Raw genomic sequence first — 13,635 nt, 5'->3', positions numbered from 1 at the left:
TTAATACACTGCCAGAGAGCAGGACCACTATTAATAAGACGTGTGTCTGTGTGTCTGTGTGGCTGTGTGTCTGTGTTGGCTGTGTTGGCTGAGTGGGCAGCGGGGTTGACTTCATCCTTCATTTGCTTTTGTCAGTCCTGATGAAATCCAAAACCCTCCCCCTCCAAACAACGCATTCCCTTCATTCTGTTCCATGTGCCATTGACTATGTAGGAGATGTAGATCAGCTTTAATATTGCAGATAGATTGTAACTTCCATCAATGTAATTGTCTGCATCACTTCCAATCCCCCATATATTTTTTCTCTCTCGCATACATATATATATATATATATATATATATATATATATATATATATATATATATACACATATATAAATACATATCCTTTAAAAAAAGATATTTCCCTTTATTACTTTCCAACCCCACCACCCGCCCCTAATTAGAGTAAACTAGTGAACAACAACGCTTAGGCCTCTACTTCCAGCTTATACATACTATATACATTTTATGGACACAGTCAATTTTACAATAATTATATTTTGTTTGTTTTTACTCCTGAACTTCCTCTACCCTCAACCTCTCCTGTCCACCCGGTTTGCCTATATATGCCATATCTTTCCAACTGTGCTCTTTCACAAACGCTCTCAACCTATAACCTATATACTTATTATGGACACAGTATGCTTTACATTAGTTATCTTGTTGTTGTTAGTTGTTATTAGTCCCATCCTTCAGCTCCATTCAACACCTCCCATCTATCTCCTAACACCATCCACATTAGATTACTATTTGCCATATATTTTTCAACTGTGATGTTTCACAAAAGTTCTGAACCCTTCTATTCTCATTGTTTCTACAGATTGAAAATAAAAATTTTGCTAAAATTATTATAATATTATTGATCGATTGACTATGACTTTTCAGATCACCCAGTAGTGCTATCTGCAGGGTTAGCTCCAGGTAAATATTGCAATCCTTCAGCCATTCCTGGACCTGTGACCAAAAACAAGCTACAAATGGACAGTACCAAAACAAATGATCTAATGATTCTGTCTCTTCGCAGCAAAAGCTGAAGAGCTGGGAAGATTGTATCCCCCATATAAATAACATTCTATTGGTAGCAAGAATTTTGTATAATAATTTAAATTGAAAAATTCTAAGTTTTGAATCCGGTGTCGTTTTGCGTGTCAGTTCATAAACACTATGCCATGGAATCGATACGTCAAAAATCTCTTCTCAACTATTTTGCAGTCTAATTTATATGGGACGGCTGTCAATCCTTACTAATTTGCTAGAGAACCAGTTCGGATTTGTGTTTGTGTATGCGCGTGTTTGTGTGTGAAGTCAGGGAAGAAGCCTGCTGAGGAGAGTAAACAGCAGGAGAGCTCAGAGTCTATGGAAGGGGAGTCAATGCTGTCGTTGTGCAGTCAAAGTCTATAGGAAGACAGGATGTGGTGGGATCAGAAGCAAGCTGTGGCCACAACACACAACCTGACTACCAGTTCATTTCCACTGATATCACTTCAAAGTAAACCCACAAATAAAATCACAATAGTTTGATTGGAATTAGATGATGGCTCGTCTCAGTATAAAATATATGCATCAATGTCTTCACTCGATAATGTGAAAATGAGAGGGCAGATTAATCAGAAAGGGAAACCATATATCAACTGGCTGAGGGTTAAAGGTGACCGCAGTCAAATCACGGAGTAAAAAGGGTAGTTCTAAATGTTTAATCAGTACTGTTCTGGCATTACTGAGTAGGTATTGATTATGCAGGGGAGATGGGAGAAAATTGTGAATTCAAACGCTAAAGCCTAACGCCTAAAACCTGAAGCTTCTAAAAGAGTGTGTCTCCTCTCCTCTCCAGTGCCCCCACAGATCGCCATTAAACCCCGGGACCAGATCTCAGCTCAGGGGCGCAGCATCACCTTCCGCTGTGGCACCAGAGGAAACCCCTCACCCGCCATCTTCTGGAAGAAAGAAGGAAGCCAGGTAAGAGTGTCACTTCCTGATAAACAGGTTGAGAGAGGCCAATAAAGACTACCCCCTAATAAATAAATAAAGACTAATACCTTGTAAAGAGGTTAAAATAATGAAAGAAAATTCCAACTATGTACACACTACAGCATGTGTTGTTGTAGGTAAATGGCAAGTTAATTTGATCAACAAAGTAGTGATGTTGTTATGTCACATTTGCAGTTGAAGTCGGAAGTTTACATACACCTTAGCCAATCACATTTAAACTTTCACAATTCCTGACATTTAATCCTTGTAGAAATTCACTGTTTTAGGTCAGTTAGGATCACCACTTTATTTTAAGAATGTGAAATGTCAGAATAATAGTAGAGAGAATTATTTATTTCAGCTTTTATTTCTTTCATCACATTCCCAGTGGGTCAGAAGTTTACATACACTCAATTAGTATTTGGTAGCATTGCCTTTAAATTGTTTAACTTGGGTCAAACGTTTCGGGTAGCCTTCCACAAGCTTCCCACAATAGGTTGGGTGAATTTTGGCCCATTCCTCCTGACAGAGCTGGTGTAACTGAGTCCGGTATGTAGGCCTCCTTGCTCGCACACGCTTTTTCAGTTCTGCCCACACATTTTCTATAGGATTGAGGTCAGGGCTTTGTGATGGCCACTCCAATACATTTACATTTTTAGTCATTTAGCAGACGCTCTTATCCAGAGCGACTTACAGTTAACAATACCTTGACTTTGTTGTCCTTAAGCCATTTTGCCACAACTTTGGAAGTATGCTTGGGGTCATTGTCCATTTGGAAGACCCATTTGCGACCAAGCTTTAACTTCCTGACTGATGTCTTGAGACGTTGCTTCAATATATCCACATAATTTTCCTTCCTCATGATGCCATCTATTTTGTGAAGTGCACCAGTCCCTCCTGCAGCAAAGCACCCCCACAGCATGTTGCTGCCACCCCCGTTTTTCACGGTTGGGATGGTGTTCTTCGGCTTGCAAGTGTCCCTCCTTTTCCTCCAAACATAACGATGGTCATTATGGCCAAACGGTTCTGTTTTTGTTTCATCAGACCAGAGGACATTTCTCCAAAAAGGACCATCTTTGTCCCCATGTGCAGTTGCAAACCGTAGTCTGGCTTTTTAATTGCGGTTTTGGAGCAGTGGCTTCTTCCTTGCTGAGCGGCCTTTCAGGTTATGTCGATATAGGACTCTTTTTACTGTGTCCTCCAGCATCTTCACAAGGTCCTTTGCTGTTGTTCTGGGAATTATTTGCACTTTTCGCACCAAAGTACGTTCATCTCTAGGAGACAGAACACGTCTCCTTCCTGAGTGGCATGACCGCTGCGTGGTCCCATGGTGTTTATACTTGCATACTATTGTTTGTACAGATGAACGTGGTACCTTCAGGCGTTTGGAAATTGCTCCCAAGGATGAACTAGACTTGTGGAGGTCTACAATTTTTTTTCTGAGGTCTTGGCTGATTTCTTTTGATTTTCCCATGATGTCACACAAAGAGGCACTGAGTTTGAAGGTAGACCTTGAAATACATCCACAGGTACACCTCCAATTGACTCAAATTATGTCAATTAGCCTATCAGAAGCTTCTAAAGCCATGACATAATTTTCTGGAATTTTCCAAGCTGTTTTAAAGGCACAGTCAACTTAGTGTATGTAAACTTCTGACCCACTGGAATTGTGATACAGTGAATTATAAGTGAAATAATCTGTCTGTAAACAATTGTTGGAAAAATTACTTGTGTCATGCACAAAGTAGATGTCCTAACCGACTTGCCAAACTATAGTTTGTTAACAAGACATTTGTGGTTTGAAAAATGAGTTTTAATGTCTCCAACCTAAAATGTATGTAAACTTCCGACTTCAACTTTAAGTACAGTTACATTTTTGTCATTTAGCAGACGCTCTTATCCAAAGTGACTTACAGTAGTGAGTGGATACATTTTTGTATTTTTTTCCTGTACTGTTCCCCCGTGGGAAACGAACCCATAACCCTGGCGTTGCAAGCGCTATGCTCTACCAACTGAGCCACACGGGACCTGTGTGTTTTAGCCTTATTATTCAATAGGCCATTATTTTGATCAGCAGCAGACAAATCGTTTTCTCTCCATGTTTGTTTGGTGGTGACTCATTTGAATTCTCTCGGCTTGAAAACAAGCCCGGGAATCGTTAGAGTTTAACAGCGCTTTCACACTTTCTTCTTGATTGCCGTGCTCTTGAAGAGACGTTGGCCGAGGCGAAATGAGGGAGGGAGCTCATTTTGCATTTGGCTGTGAAATGCAAAGACCAATACTCAGATGAGCTACATCAGGTGGGAGAGGAGCTGCTTCCCTGGAAGATAGGCACAGAAACACTATGTTTTAACGCCTCCAGTCTATATGATAGTTGTGGTGGCTGGTCGGTCCCCTGCTTGTGAAGCGGTTTGCTGTACTTTTGGGATTCTCTTATGGGTTTATAACCCTGGTCCTCCACTCACTCAGTCTAAGCCTCTTACAGGAATGAAATGGATGGATGGGGAGATGGATGGAAGGATGTCCCTTCCCCATATTCATGCCCATCTCCCTCTCCCATCACTCTGGCCGTGTGTAAAGCGTCTGTCAGCTCACATTAAACCAACAGACCAAAACAAAAGTCCCAAGTTACCTCTTGCTATTCTGTATAATGCATGCATAAAGTACATAATCTCTCTGATTCATCACTAGCTAAGATGCAAGTGTTTCTGTGTGTGTGTGTGTGTGTGTGTGTGTGTGTGTGTGTGTGTGTGTGTGTGCGCTTGTTCGTTTGTGTGTAGATGCTGCTGTTTCCTGGCCAGCACCTCTCCCAGTCCGGCCGCTACTCTGTGTCCATGAGTGGAGAGCTGTCCATCACCGACGTGCACCCAGAGGATACTGGGTATTATATCTGCCAGGCCATCAGTGTAGCAGGAAGTGTCCTGACCAAAGCCCTGCTGGAGGTGGAAGGGGGTGAGTTTGAGGGATGGAGGGGGTTACTTTGGGACGAGGAAGGAATATGGTACTGGGAGAGGAGAGCCCAGTACAAATACATTGATATTACAACACATATGAATGGATTGGCAGACAGCTCTACATAACCACTGTCAAATATAGTGGACATTACAGTGTGTGTGACAGGACCCACTGACATAATATCCTGTCGGTTCTTCCCTTTTACCCATAGGTCCTTCACCCCGTGTTCCACCAATAATCCGCCAAGGCCCAGCCAATCAGACATTGGCTCTGGGGTCCGTTGCCCAGTTACAGTGTCATGCGATTGGTGGACCCTCACTAAGGATTGGGTGGGAAAAGGACGGGGAGAGGATTGTGGGGGACGACCCCCGCATGACCCTGATGGAGAACGGGACACTGCAGATCACTAACGTTGAGGTACGTGTATGATGTCATGGAATAAAAATATGGCTGTGATCTGATTTTGTCTTTTGAGCCTCATGAACAAATTAGTATCGCGTGGCTGAACAGAAATCCCTGCCATCCATCATCGTTACATTTTTACTTTCTCCAAAGCCAGAGGGCAACCAACCAACGTTTTTATGTTCTCCTCCATTATAAGTACCTCTCTGTGTTTAAAAAAAAAATCAAGGTGAAACTGAATTTCAAACTGACCTCTCCGGCGCGACTACATGCCTATGCAGTGTGTAATTGTAATGTTAATGAAGGGACTTGTTTGTAAATGTGTTCTGCTTTGATGAAGAGCAGTCTGTGGCCCTTTTTGTGCTGTGGCCTCACTGGAGGTGAGCATGCGGAACGGGGAGAGCAGCATCGTTTGTGCTAATTGACTGTGGCCACGCATGATTAACGATCTCAAAGCCTTTAATTACATCTCTGGCACAACTCTCTCTCTTTCTCTCTCCCCCCTTTCTCTTTCTCTCTCCCTCTGTCTCGCTCTCCATCACTGCGTCATGCTCAGCAGTGGTGCTCAGCAAACTTGGATCATTAACACAAGGTCCAATGCATCACTGAGGCGGGGGAAATCTGCCATGCCACTGCGCTCAATGGAACAGAAGAGATGCATTAGCTTGGCATCAAGAGGGAGAGAGAGAGAGAGTGAGGAAGGGAGAGGACGAGATGTAGAGGGAGAAAGAGGGCTAAAAATAGTTAGCCTAGCGATGCCGCCTCCTAGTCTTCAATATTTCAGCAGTGGTTAAACTCACACAGAGTTCATCTGTCCACATACTACCAGTCCACCAACCAGAGGTCAATGCTGTGGTGAATGTTCTAACATGAATTTCTGTTGGTTACAGTAGACTGGCACTCCGCCAGCCCAGTGTTAGTAACACCATTAGGCCAGTGAAGTGTGTGGACATGTATACAGTACTGTGGAAAAGGAGAGCAGGTAGACTAGGGGTGTCCAACTCATTCCATGGAGGGCCTAGTGTCTGCTGTTTTCTTTTCTTTTTTTCTTTCAATTAACACCTAGACAACAAGGTGAGGGGAGTTCCTTACTAATAAGTGAGCTTAATTCATTAATCAAGTACAAGGAAGGAGTGATAACCTGCAGACACTCGGCCTTCCGTGGAATGAGTTTGACACCTGTGAGCTAGACCATGCACATGGGGAGATGAAGGCCATGTAGACTACTGTTCTCTCAGGAGTGTTCAGAACATATGACTCCTAGTGCTACTGTGGCTGAGTGATGTCTGCTTTGTGGCAAAGTGGCATTTCATAAAAGCTTTTACCTTTAAACTTCTAGAAGTGAGTCTAAGGACGGCGGCAAAGCAGTGAACAAAGAAGCAATGAATAAGTAAAAAGAGGAGAACCACTGGTATTTGCTCCACTTGGATTAGCAAACACAGAAAGGATCTAAACCACCGTGGTTCCAATGTTTTGGGTCCCCTCTCCTCGTGAAAGGGAGCTAAAATGCACCTCTCTGTTGCTAGGATACGGATTCGGGAATGTACACGTGTGTGGTGTCGAGCGCCATGGGCGAGTCAAGCTGGAGTGGGACACTCACCATGAGAGGTAAACTCACACACTCCTCTCAGCGCCTCACAAAACCAAACACCACTGGTTTCAAATGATACATTACACCTTATGGAAACCTACTTTCGTGCTTTAGCTACAGTATTCACCACTACTGTGTGTGGTTATCAATAGACTTGAAAAATGAACAGTCAAGCTCATACTATATCCCCGGTACACTACCACACACCACTATATCCCGGTACCATTACCACACACCACCACTGTGTCTCATGTTATCTCATGCCGTATCTCTGTTTGTTTCCCAGAGGATGGAGCCCCTGGGTCATCAGTTCCCCGGGTGTCAGAGTCCATCCAGCTGCCAGGGCCGCCCCAGAAGCCTGTGGTGACAGAGGTGACCAGAAACACAGTCACCCTCACCTGGCAGTCCAACCCCCACGAGGGTGGGGCTGCTGTCACCTCCTACATCATCGAGGCCTTCAGGTACAGTATGACATGCAAGGACTGGGTACCAGAGCCATATATTTAGAAACCGCATTGCCCAACCTCTCTTAATACATAGCTCTGCAGGGTACCATAGAAATTGAGGATTTCTATTTCTATGCTTTCTAGGTCTGTTGCTATATCACTTGTGTTCTTGATGTGTATTGTATTCACATACAGAGAATGTCCATTTGGTTTAACTAAGCCATTCATACATGTGCTACATGGGCAGGAAATAACGACGTGAAGGGAAACCGAGCCATGGCAGATTCAATAAAAGCATAAAGCATTCGGGAGCAGAGAATCATAGAATCAGTTGCATAAAGAAAAAAAAACTGCATTTTCCCAATGGTCCTGGACAGCACTGACCTGGGGCTATGGAAGGGCAGACCAGCCAGAGAGCTCTCATCACAGAGAGGTCAGAGGCTCAGGGCAGGCAGAGCCAGACACACAAACAGGCCAACAGGCTGCCTGCTGATTGGCACTGAGACTGACAGCACAGTTTGAGAGGAGACATTCCCATGGGTAGTGGTTAGGTACTTTCCTCGAACTTCATCTAACAGAGCACAGTCTTTAAATAGAGCTAGCTGCTGGATGGGGATGTCTACTATTATTAATCCGCTAACCCTCCTAGGACTGGAGAACAGGGCCTAATGGAAGAAGAGTGTGGGGGGGCTTGAAGGGGGTTGGATGACAGTAGAGGGCAGATTGTCACACAGGTCTTGTCTGACACTTAGTTAAGGAGCAGGCCAGAGTTATAGCGCTGCTTCCTTAAGATGTCTGCATGCTTCTCATCCGGAAGAGTTTGTGCATATATTATGACGACATTTTGTGACGTTTTTGTTCATTTTGGACTTCGATAAGGGTTTTTTCGTCTGTTCGGGCACAAATTTTTTCTTGAGGCAAGCCGAAGTCTACGCACCTTCATCAGTGATTGGTCAACAGTAGGGATTCTTCAATAAAGTCTTTGTTGTCGTTCAAATTTTTTCATTGACAAATACTGCACCAAACATCTTAATTAGATGTACAATTGCGCGACTAAGATCTCCTCCGCAAAAACGTGAAAATTAATGACAGATTTCTTGGGTTATCTTAGATTAATTCTGACTATTTTGAGGAAGTGTATACTGGCTACGGCGTCTAATTTTTTTTTCTCATTTGTCAAGCGAAGGTCTTTTAATGGAGTACGCTAGCACGCTCGTTCGGTTCGGCTAGCGGAGTACGGCTAGGCGCCAGCCGAACTGAAGCATGCTGAAGCCTTTAGACTGGGCTCTTTTAATTACTCGCTGGGTAATTGACCGGACAAACCATACCATAGGCTAGGTAATATGTACTGTAGGTCCTCACTGGACTGAGATAATAGCATTTATTTACCCAACATTCATCTATGATAGAGGACCCAAATTGTCATACCACACTCATTGTTGTTATTTCTCATATCAGGATAAGGACAAGGCCAGACAATCCTACCAGAATTCAACCAGTAATTGATTGTTCTTTTCCAGCCAATCCGTTGGCAGTGTGTGGCAGACGGTAGCTGACCACGTGAAACAGGAGAAGCACACGGTCATCGGCCTGTACCCAAACACTGTCTACCTGTTCATCGTCCGAGCAGTCAACTCCTATGGTCTGAGTGACCCCAGCCCCATCTCTGAACCCATCAGGACACAGGGTCAGTATGGGCACAGAACAGCATATAATCACTCAATCACTTGAACTGTTTCATAGTAAAGTGTTATGTGATGTTAGGCTGTTCTCAGTGCAGTGTGGTATGATGTCAGGCTATTCTGAGTGCAGCTCTCTCTGTGTTGTTGTAGATGGAAGTCCTACAGAGCAGGGGGTGGACCACAGACAAGTGCAGAGAGAACTAGGGGAGGTGTCTGTCTACCTGCAGAAGCCTGTGGTCCTATCACCCACCAGTGCCCAAGTCTCCTGGACTGTGAGTAAAACTGAGTGTTATAATCTGGAAAAGCAATATGCTACTTTATACTGTGCTTCATACTTTACAATATCTCGGAATAGATCATTAACCACCTCTATGACCCACCCTCCCTCTGTGTTCTGTCATTGGTCAGGTGGCACGTCAGTCTCAGTATGTGCAGGGCTACAGGCTGCTGTACCGCTCCATTGGCAGCGCCTGGTTAGTCCAGGACGTGAAGGCTGGGTCTGAGCTCAGCACTGTCCTATCAGACCTGCGCACGAACACAGAGTACGAGGTGAAGGTCCGCCCCTACTTCAACGAGCTGCAGGGACTGGACAGCCCCCTGGTGCAGCTACGCACCCCTGAGGAGGGTAAGACACGCAGCGTGATGCAGGAGGGTCCCTCTCTGTGAAGTCTGTAGGCATAGTTCAATACATTTTCCTCAGACTTTCGTTCGAATTTTGTAAAGATTTTTTTGCTTCTAAAATGACTAATCAATGCTGTCATATGCTACTGTAGGATACCACAGCACATGCGTATAGGAACATCTATTTTATTGACCAGTCACTTTTTGTGACTTTTCGTTAACTAACAGTTTTCCATGTTCACATCCTTCCAGTGTTGAGTGCTCCCCCGCAGGCTGTGTCAGTGGTCCAGCTCAGCAACAGTGCCAGCATCAGTGTCTCCTGGGAGCCTCCCCCCGCTGACGTTCAGAGTGGTACAGTCCTGGAGTACAAGGTGAGATTACAGCGTGGAGACTGTTGAAGCTGTACCTGGCTGGAGGAAAGTGCTACTCTAGACTACTCTGTCTGATGTTAATTTAGTGAAAAGTGGCCAGTTAATTAGTCACTACAGCTGTTCGTGAGAAAGAGAAAATGAAATATTTGTTTGAATCAGCAATGTGTTGATTTTAAGCAGTCGGTTTTATCCTTGTTGACAAAACATGCTGTGCAGAACAGAAATGCTGTGCTAGTGGTTTTAATTAAACACTGCAAATTGCTCCATGTTTAGTATCAGTTAACAGCAAAAACACAATTTAACCAATTTAGTCCTCAGATTTAAATCACTTGTCCTCATCTTGTTGATTGGATCTCTAAGTTTTGCTTTGCAGTCGACAAAAAAACAACACTTATTTTCTCAGACTTTTCTGGAAAGGCGTTTAAAGCCTATTGTATCCCCATGTCGTGCCGGCTGACAACAACAAAATATCTCCACTTCTGGTTCAGTTGTCCCATCCTCTTGGCAACATGATCGACTTAATGCTTCTAGTGTTATTAAATGTTGTAGGTTATTTCTGTCACTCCAGAGTTTCTGTCGGTCCACCACTCAGTATCAAGTTTGTTACTCTGTCTGTCAGGTCTGGTGCCTGGGGAGTGACTCTGAGATGAAGACAGAGAGCCATATCAACAGGACAGTGGATGGAGCAGTGTTATCCATCCTACTGACTGGGCTGCTACCAGACCTCCAGTACAGTGTGATGGTGGCTGCAGTCACCATCTTAGGAGTGGGTGAACACAGCCCACCAATAGACCTGGTTCTCAGTGAGTCAGCTTTACCACTAGAAGAGACCCTTCGATGCAACATTAATAGCCTGTCAACCTGGTCCTCAGTCAGTATGGTAGATTACTAAAGACTAAAGACGAGGATCGAGGTTTCTGAATTGTTTGTTACTGGTATACTGTATTTCAACACTTCTTGCTAGAAAATCAATGGGGTTAGTTAGTTGTCTGTTTATTCAGGAAGCCATATTGGAAATGAATTTGCCAGAATGATAACCTGGACTCTCTATCATTCAGCCCTGTCACTGGACATGCCTTCAGACCCTCTGCAGAAAGACAGCAGCCTCAGTCTATCAGAGCAGATCACGGGCGTGGTCAGCCAACCAGCGTTCATAGCTGGGTTGGGCGTGGCCTCGTGGCTGGTGCTCATGGGCTTCAGTGGTTGGCTGTACTGTCGCCACCGCAGGAGGAAGGAGCTGGGACACTACACCACCTCATTCGCCTACACACCTGCAGGTATACTGTAACATCCTTAACCTCAACCCCAACACTGTATTCACATAACATACAACAATACCATTAGCATTACAATACTAATCTGTTCCAATCCTGTCACCATCAAGGCTTGCCAAAACTGGGTATCTGAGTGTCTTAAAATGTGACTTGTTGTAATCTGTGGCTTCTGAATATTAGTGTTGCTGTGATCTATGCCTTGTTAGTGTATCTAGGTCAGACTCAGTAGCATGGCCTTAATGAAATGACAAAAGAAAACGGCATGCCTGAATCCCAAGTGGGACACACTATTTTGTGCCCTTGAGTATACGGCATATTATCTTAATTGGTTTGGCAAACAGCCCTAGATGAAAGCCACTGCCTAATAAAGAGATATTTTAATTGCAGCCATTGCTTTTGTTGTTGTTTTTCCTGCAGTTGGATTCGCTCACAGTGAAGGATCTGGTCTCAGCAATGGAAGGTAGAGGTTTTGGTTTTACTCAGAGAATCAATGTAAACATGAGTGGACTCTTTTTTTTATTACAAACAGCACAGACTTACAGTAATATCTGACCTTTAGTTCTCTCCATCTGTTTACAGTAGACCAGGGATGGTGGGCTCCAACATGGGGAACTACCCCTGGCTAGCAGACTCCTGGCCAGCCCCTGGCCTTGCCCACAATGGAAAAGACTCAGTCAACTGTTGCTCTGGCAAACTGGACTCTACAGACAGGTACTACAATGGTGAGAGCCCACAGTCACGTCTTGCAACTTCGGATGGGATAAAATGCAGTAGTTTGAATAGAAGCTAAATTAATAGTAATAAGCTGCCATTGCTGCTCAAATGATGGAACCTATTTGAGCTTTTGTGATTGACCAGGAAATTGCAGAGGGAAGATCAAGTGGTTCATTCAAGGAAATGGGCTCCACTTTACATTTTTTTATTGACTTTCTATTTCTGTCCAGCAGTTGGCATCTCCAATTACCTGAGCCAGTCTGAGAAGTACAGCTCAGTGTCCACCGACAGTCCCATCTACAGCACCATCAGTACAGCTGCTGCTGAGGACCTGCAGGGTCTAGCCTACTACAACACATACTCCAACACCCCCTGCAGCCAGGGCTCCAACACCCCCTGCAGCCAGGGCTCCAACACCCCCTGCACCCAGGGCCCTGACTCCTACGCCAGTACCCCTGTCCTCTCCAACTCGGGCCACTTCGGTCTGGAGCAAGACCTGGACCAGTGGACCATCCAGTCTGGACAGTCTGGAGAGTACGCCAAGCTGCAGTACGCCAGGACAAGCAATGGTACAGGCAGCTATTACACTTCTCATGTACTGTGGTTGAGGGCTCATGGAATGTTAAGTGGTGAGGATATAGCTAACTTTGTTACATAGTTGATGTGGGTGTTTGTATGCTGTACACAAACATGTATAGTACATATATATTTAACATAGCTCATTTCTAATGTTCTCTTCAGCTTGATTTAAATAAGTGTTGTCTGCTGTCTCTCTGTACTGTAGCCAAGCTGGTGAAACAGAGGTCCGTGTGTCCTCCATCCAAGCCTGCACCACTCAACTGGGAGGATGTACTGTCTCTACCGCTGCCTGCTAATAAAGAACGGGGTTACACCAAGAGAGACAGGGCTGAGGGGAGGAACAGGTAACACCCAGCGCTATATCCCCTGTAGACACCCTCCCATGGGATAAATTGTTAAGGACAGATGAGAGAACTAATGGAGTTTGGAGGGAAATGGCAGTACAGGGAAGGAGAAGTAGGAGTGCTGAAGTTGCTACATATTGCACCTTTTCTCCATAACTCATTGTGATTTTTCCTGATGTGTCCTTTTTATCTATTCTCTGACGCCCTCATATAAGGGCTATGTTTAGATTGAATGTATGGCTTGCACTCTATTTGACCTGATAGTTTACCTGAACTACATAGCAAGAGTTCATGACGTTAGGCCCTGAACCCGTCCTCTGGTTCAAACCAGATTGTAAACTCTAGTGAAGTTTACTACGGTTAATGTTGGAGTTAAAAACATTCTTGTCTGGAGGCTCAGGAGAGACTCTTAGTGTGGCTGCATCAGGGGGAGTGTATAGTTTACTCTAACTCATTGTGACAGATTAGATTGTGGCCATAACTGGGGGGACCTAGCTGTTCTGACTGTGCTGTGTCTTTTCTAATGACATTAGCCATCGTCTGACAGTGTGGATTAGCACTTTCCTTTTTCAATAACATGTCCTCTGTTAAATCTGCTCTGACGTCCTCTGACGTTGTCATGGCAACATATAAATCATTTGAAGTC

The 13,635-nt window shown here is 44.4% G+C and overlaps 1 protein-coding gene across 4 annotated transcripts in view; it reads left to right on the top strand.

Moving 5' to 3' along the window:
* The window catches only part of LOC121559361 (roundabout homolog 2), a 67,490-nt gene that overhangs the window by 39,403 nt on the left and 14,452 nt on the right, over positions 1-13,635 (top strand). For 3 of the 4 annotated variants that reach the window (XM_045212036.1, XM_041872600.2, XM_045212040.1), the window contains exons 7-21: positions 1,874-1,998; positions 4,791-4,962; positions 5,177-5,382; positions 6,894-6,975; positions 7,245-7,419; positions 8,925-9,091; positions 9,237-9,358; positions 9,495-9,711; positions 9,960-10,078; positions 10,698-10,881; positions 11,137-11,355; positions 11,770-11,812; positions 11,932-12,074; positions 12,297-12,635; positions 12,851-12,989. In XM_045212036.1, coding sequence (XP_045067971.1) covers positions 1,874-1,998; positions 4,791-4,962; positions 5,177-5,382; positions 6,894-6,975; positions 7,245-7,419; positions 8,925-9,091; positions 9,237-9,358; positions 9,495-9,711; positions 9,960-10,078; positions 10,698-10,881; positions 11,137-11,355; positions 11,770-11,812; positions 11,932-12,074; positions 12,297-12,635; positions 12,851-12,989 — 2,452 coding nt within the window. The remainder of the gene's footprint in view (positions 1-1,873; positions 1,999-4,790; positions 4,963-5,176; positions 5,383-6,893; positions 6,976-7,244; positions 7,420-8,924; positions 9,092-9,236; positions 9,359-9,494; positions 9,712-9,959; positions 10,079-10,697; positions 10,882-11,136; positions 11,356-11,769; positions 11,813-11,931; positions 12,075-12,296; positions 12,636-12,850; positions 12,990-13,635) is intronic. The other variant, XM_041872607.2, reaches the window with a different exon arrangement.

The sequence above is a fragment of the Coregonus clupeaformis genome, chromosome 5 (genome assembly GCF_020615455.1).
Source record: "Coregonus clupeaformis isolate EN_2021a chromosome 5, ASM2061545v1, whole genome shotgun sequence".
Classification (NCBI taxonomy): Eukaryota; Metazoa; Chordata; class Actinopteri; order Salmoniformes; family Salmonidae; genus Coregonus; species Coregonus clupeaformis.
The sequence above is the reverse complement of the archived record's forward strand: the minus strand, read 5'-3'. Positions and strand labels throughout refer to the sequence as shown.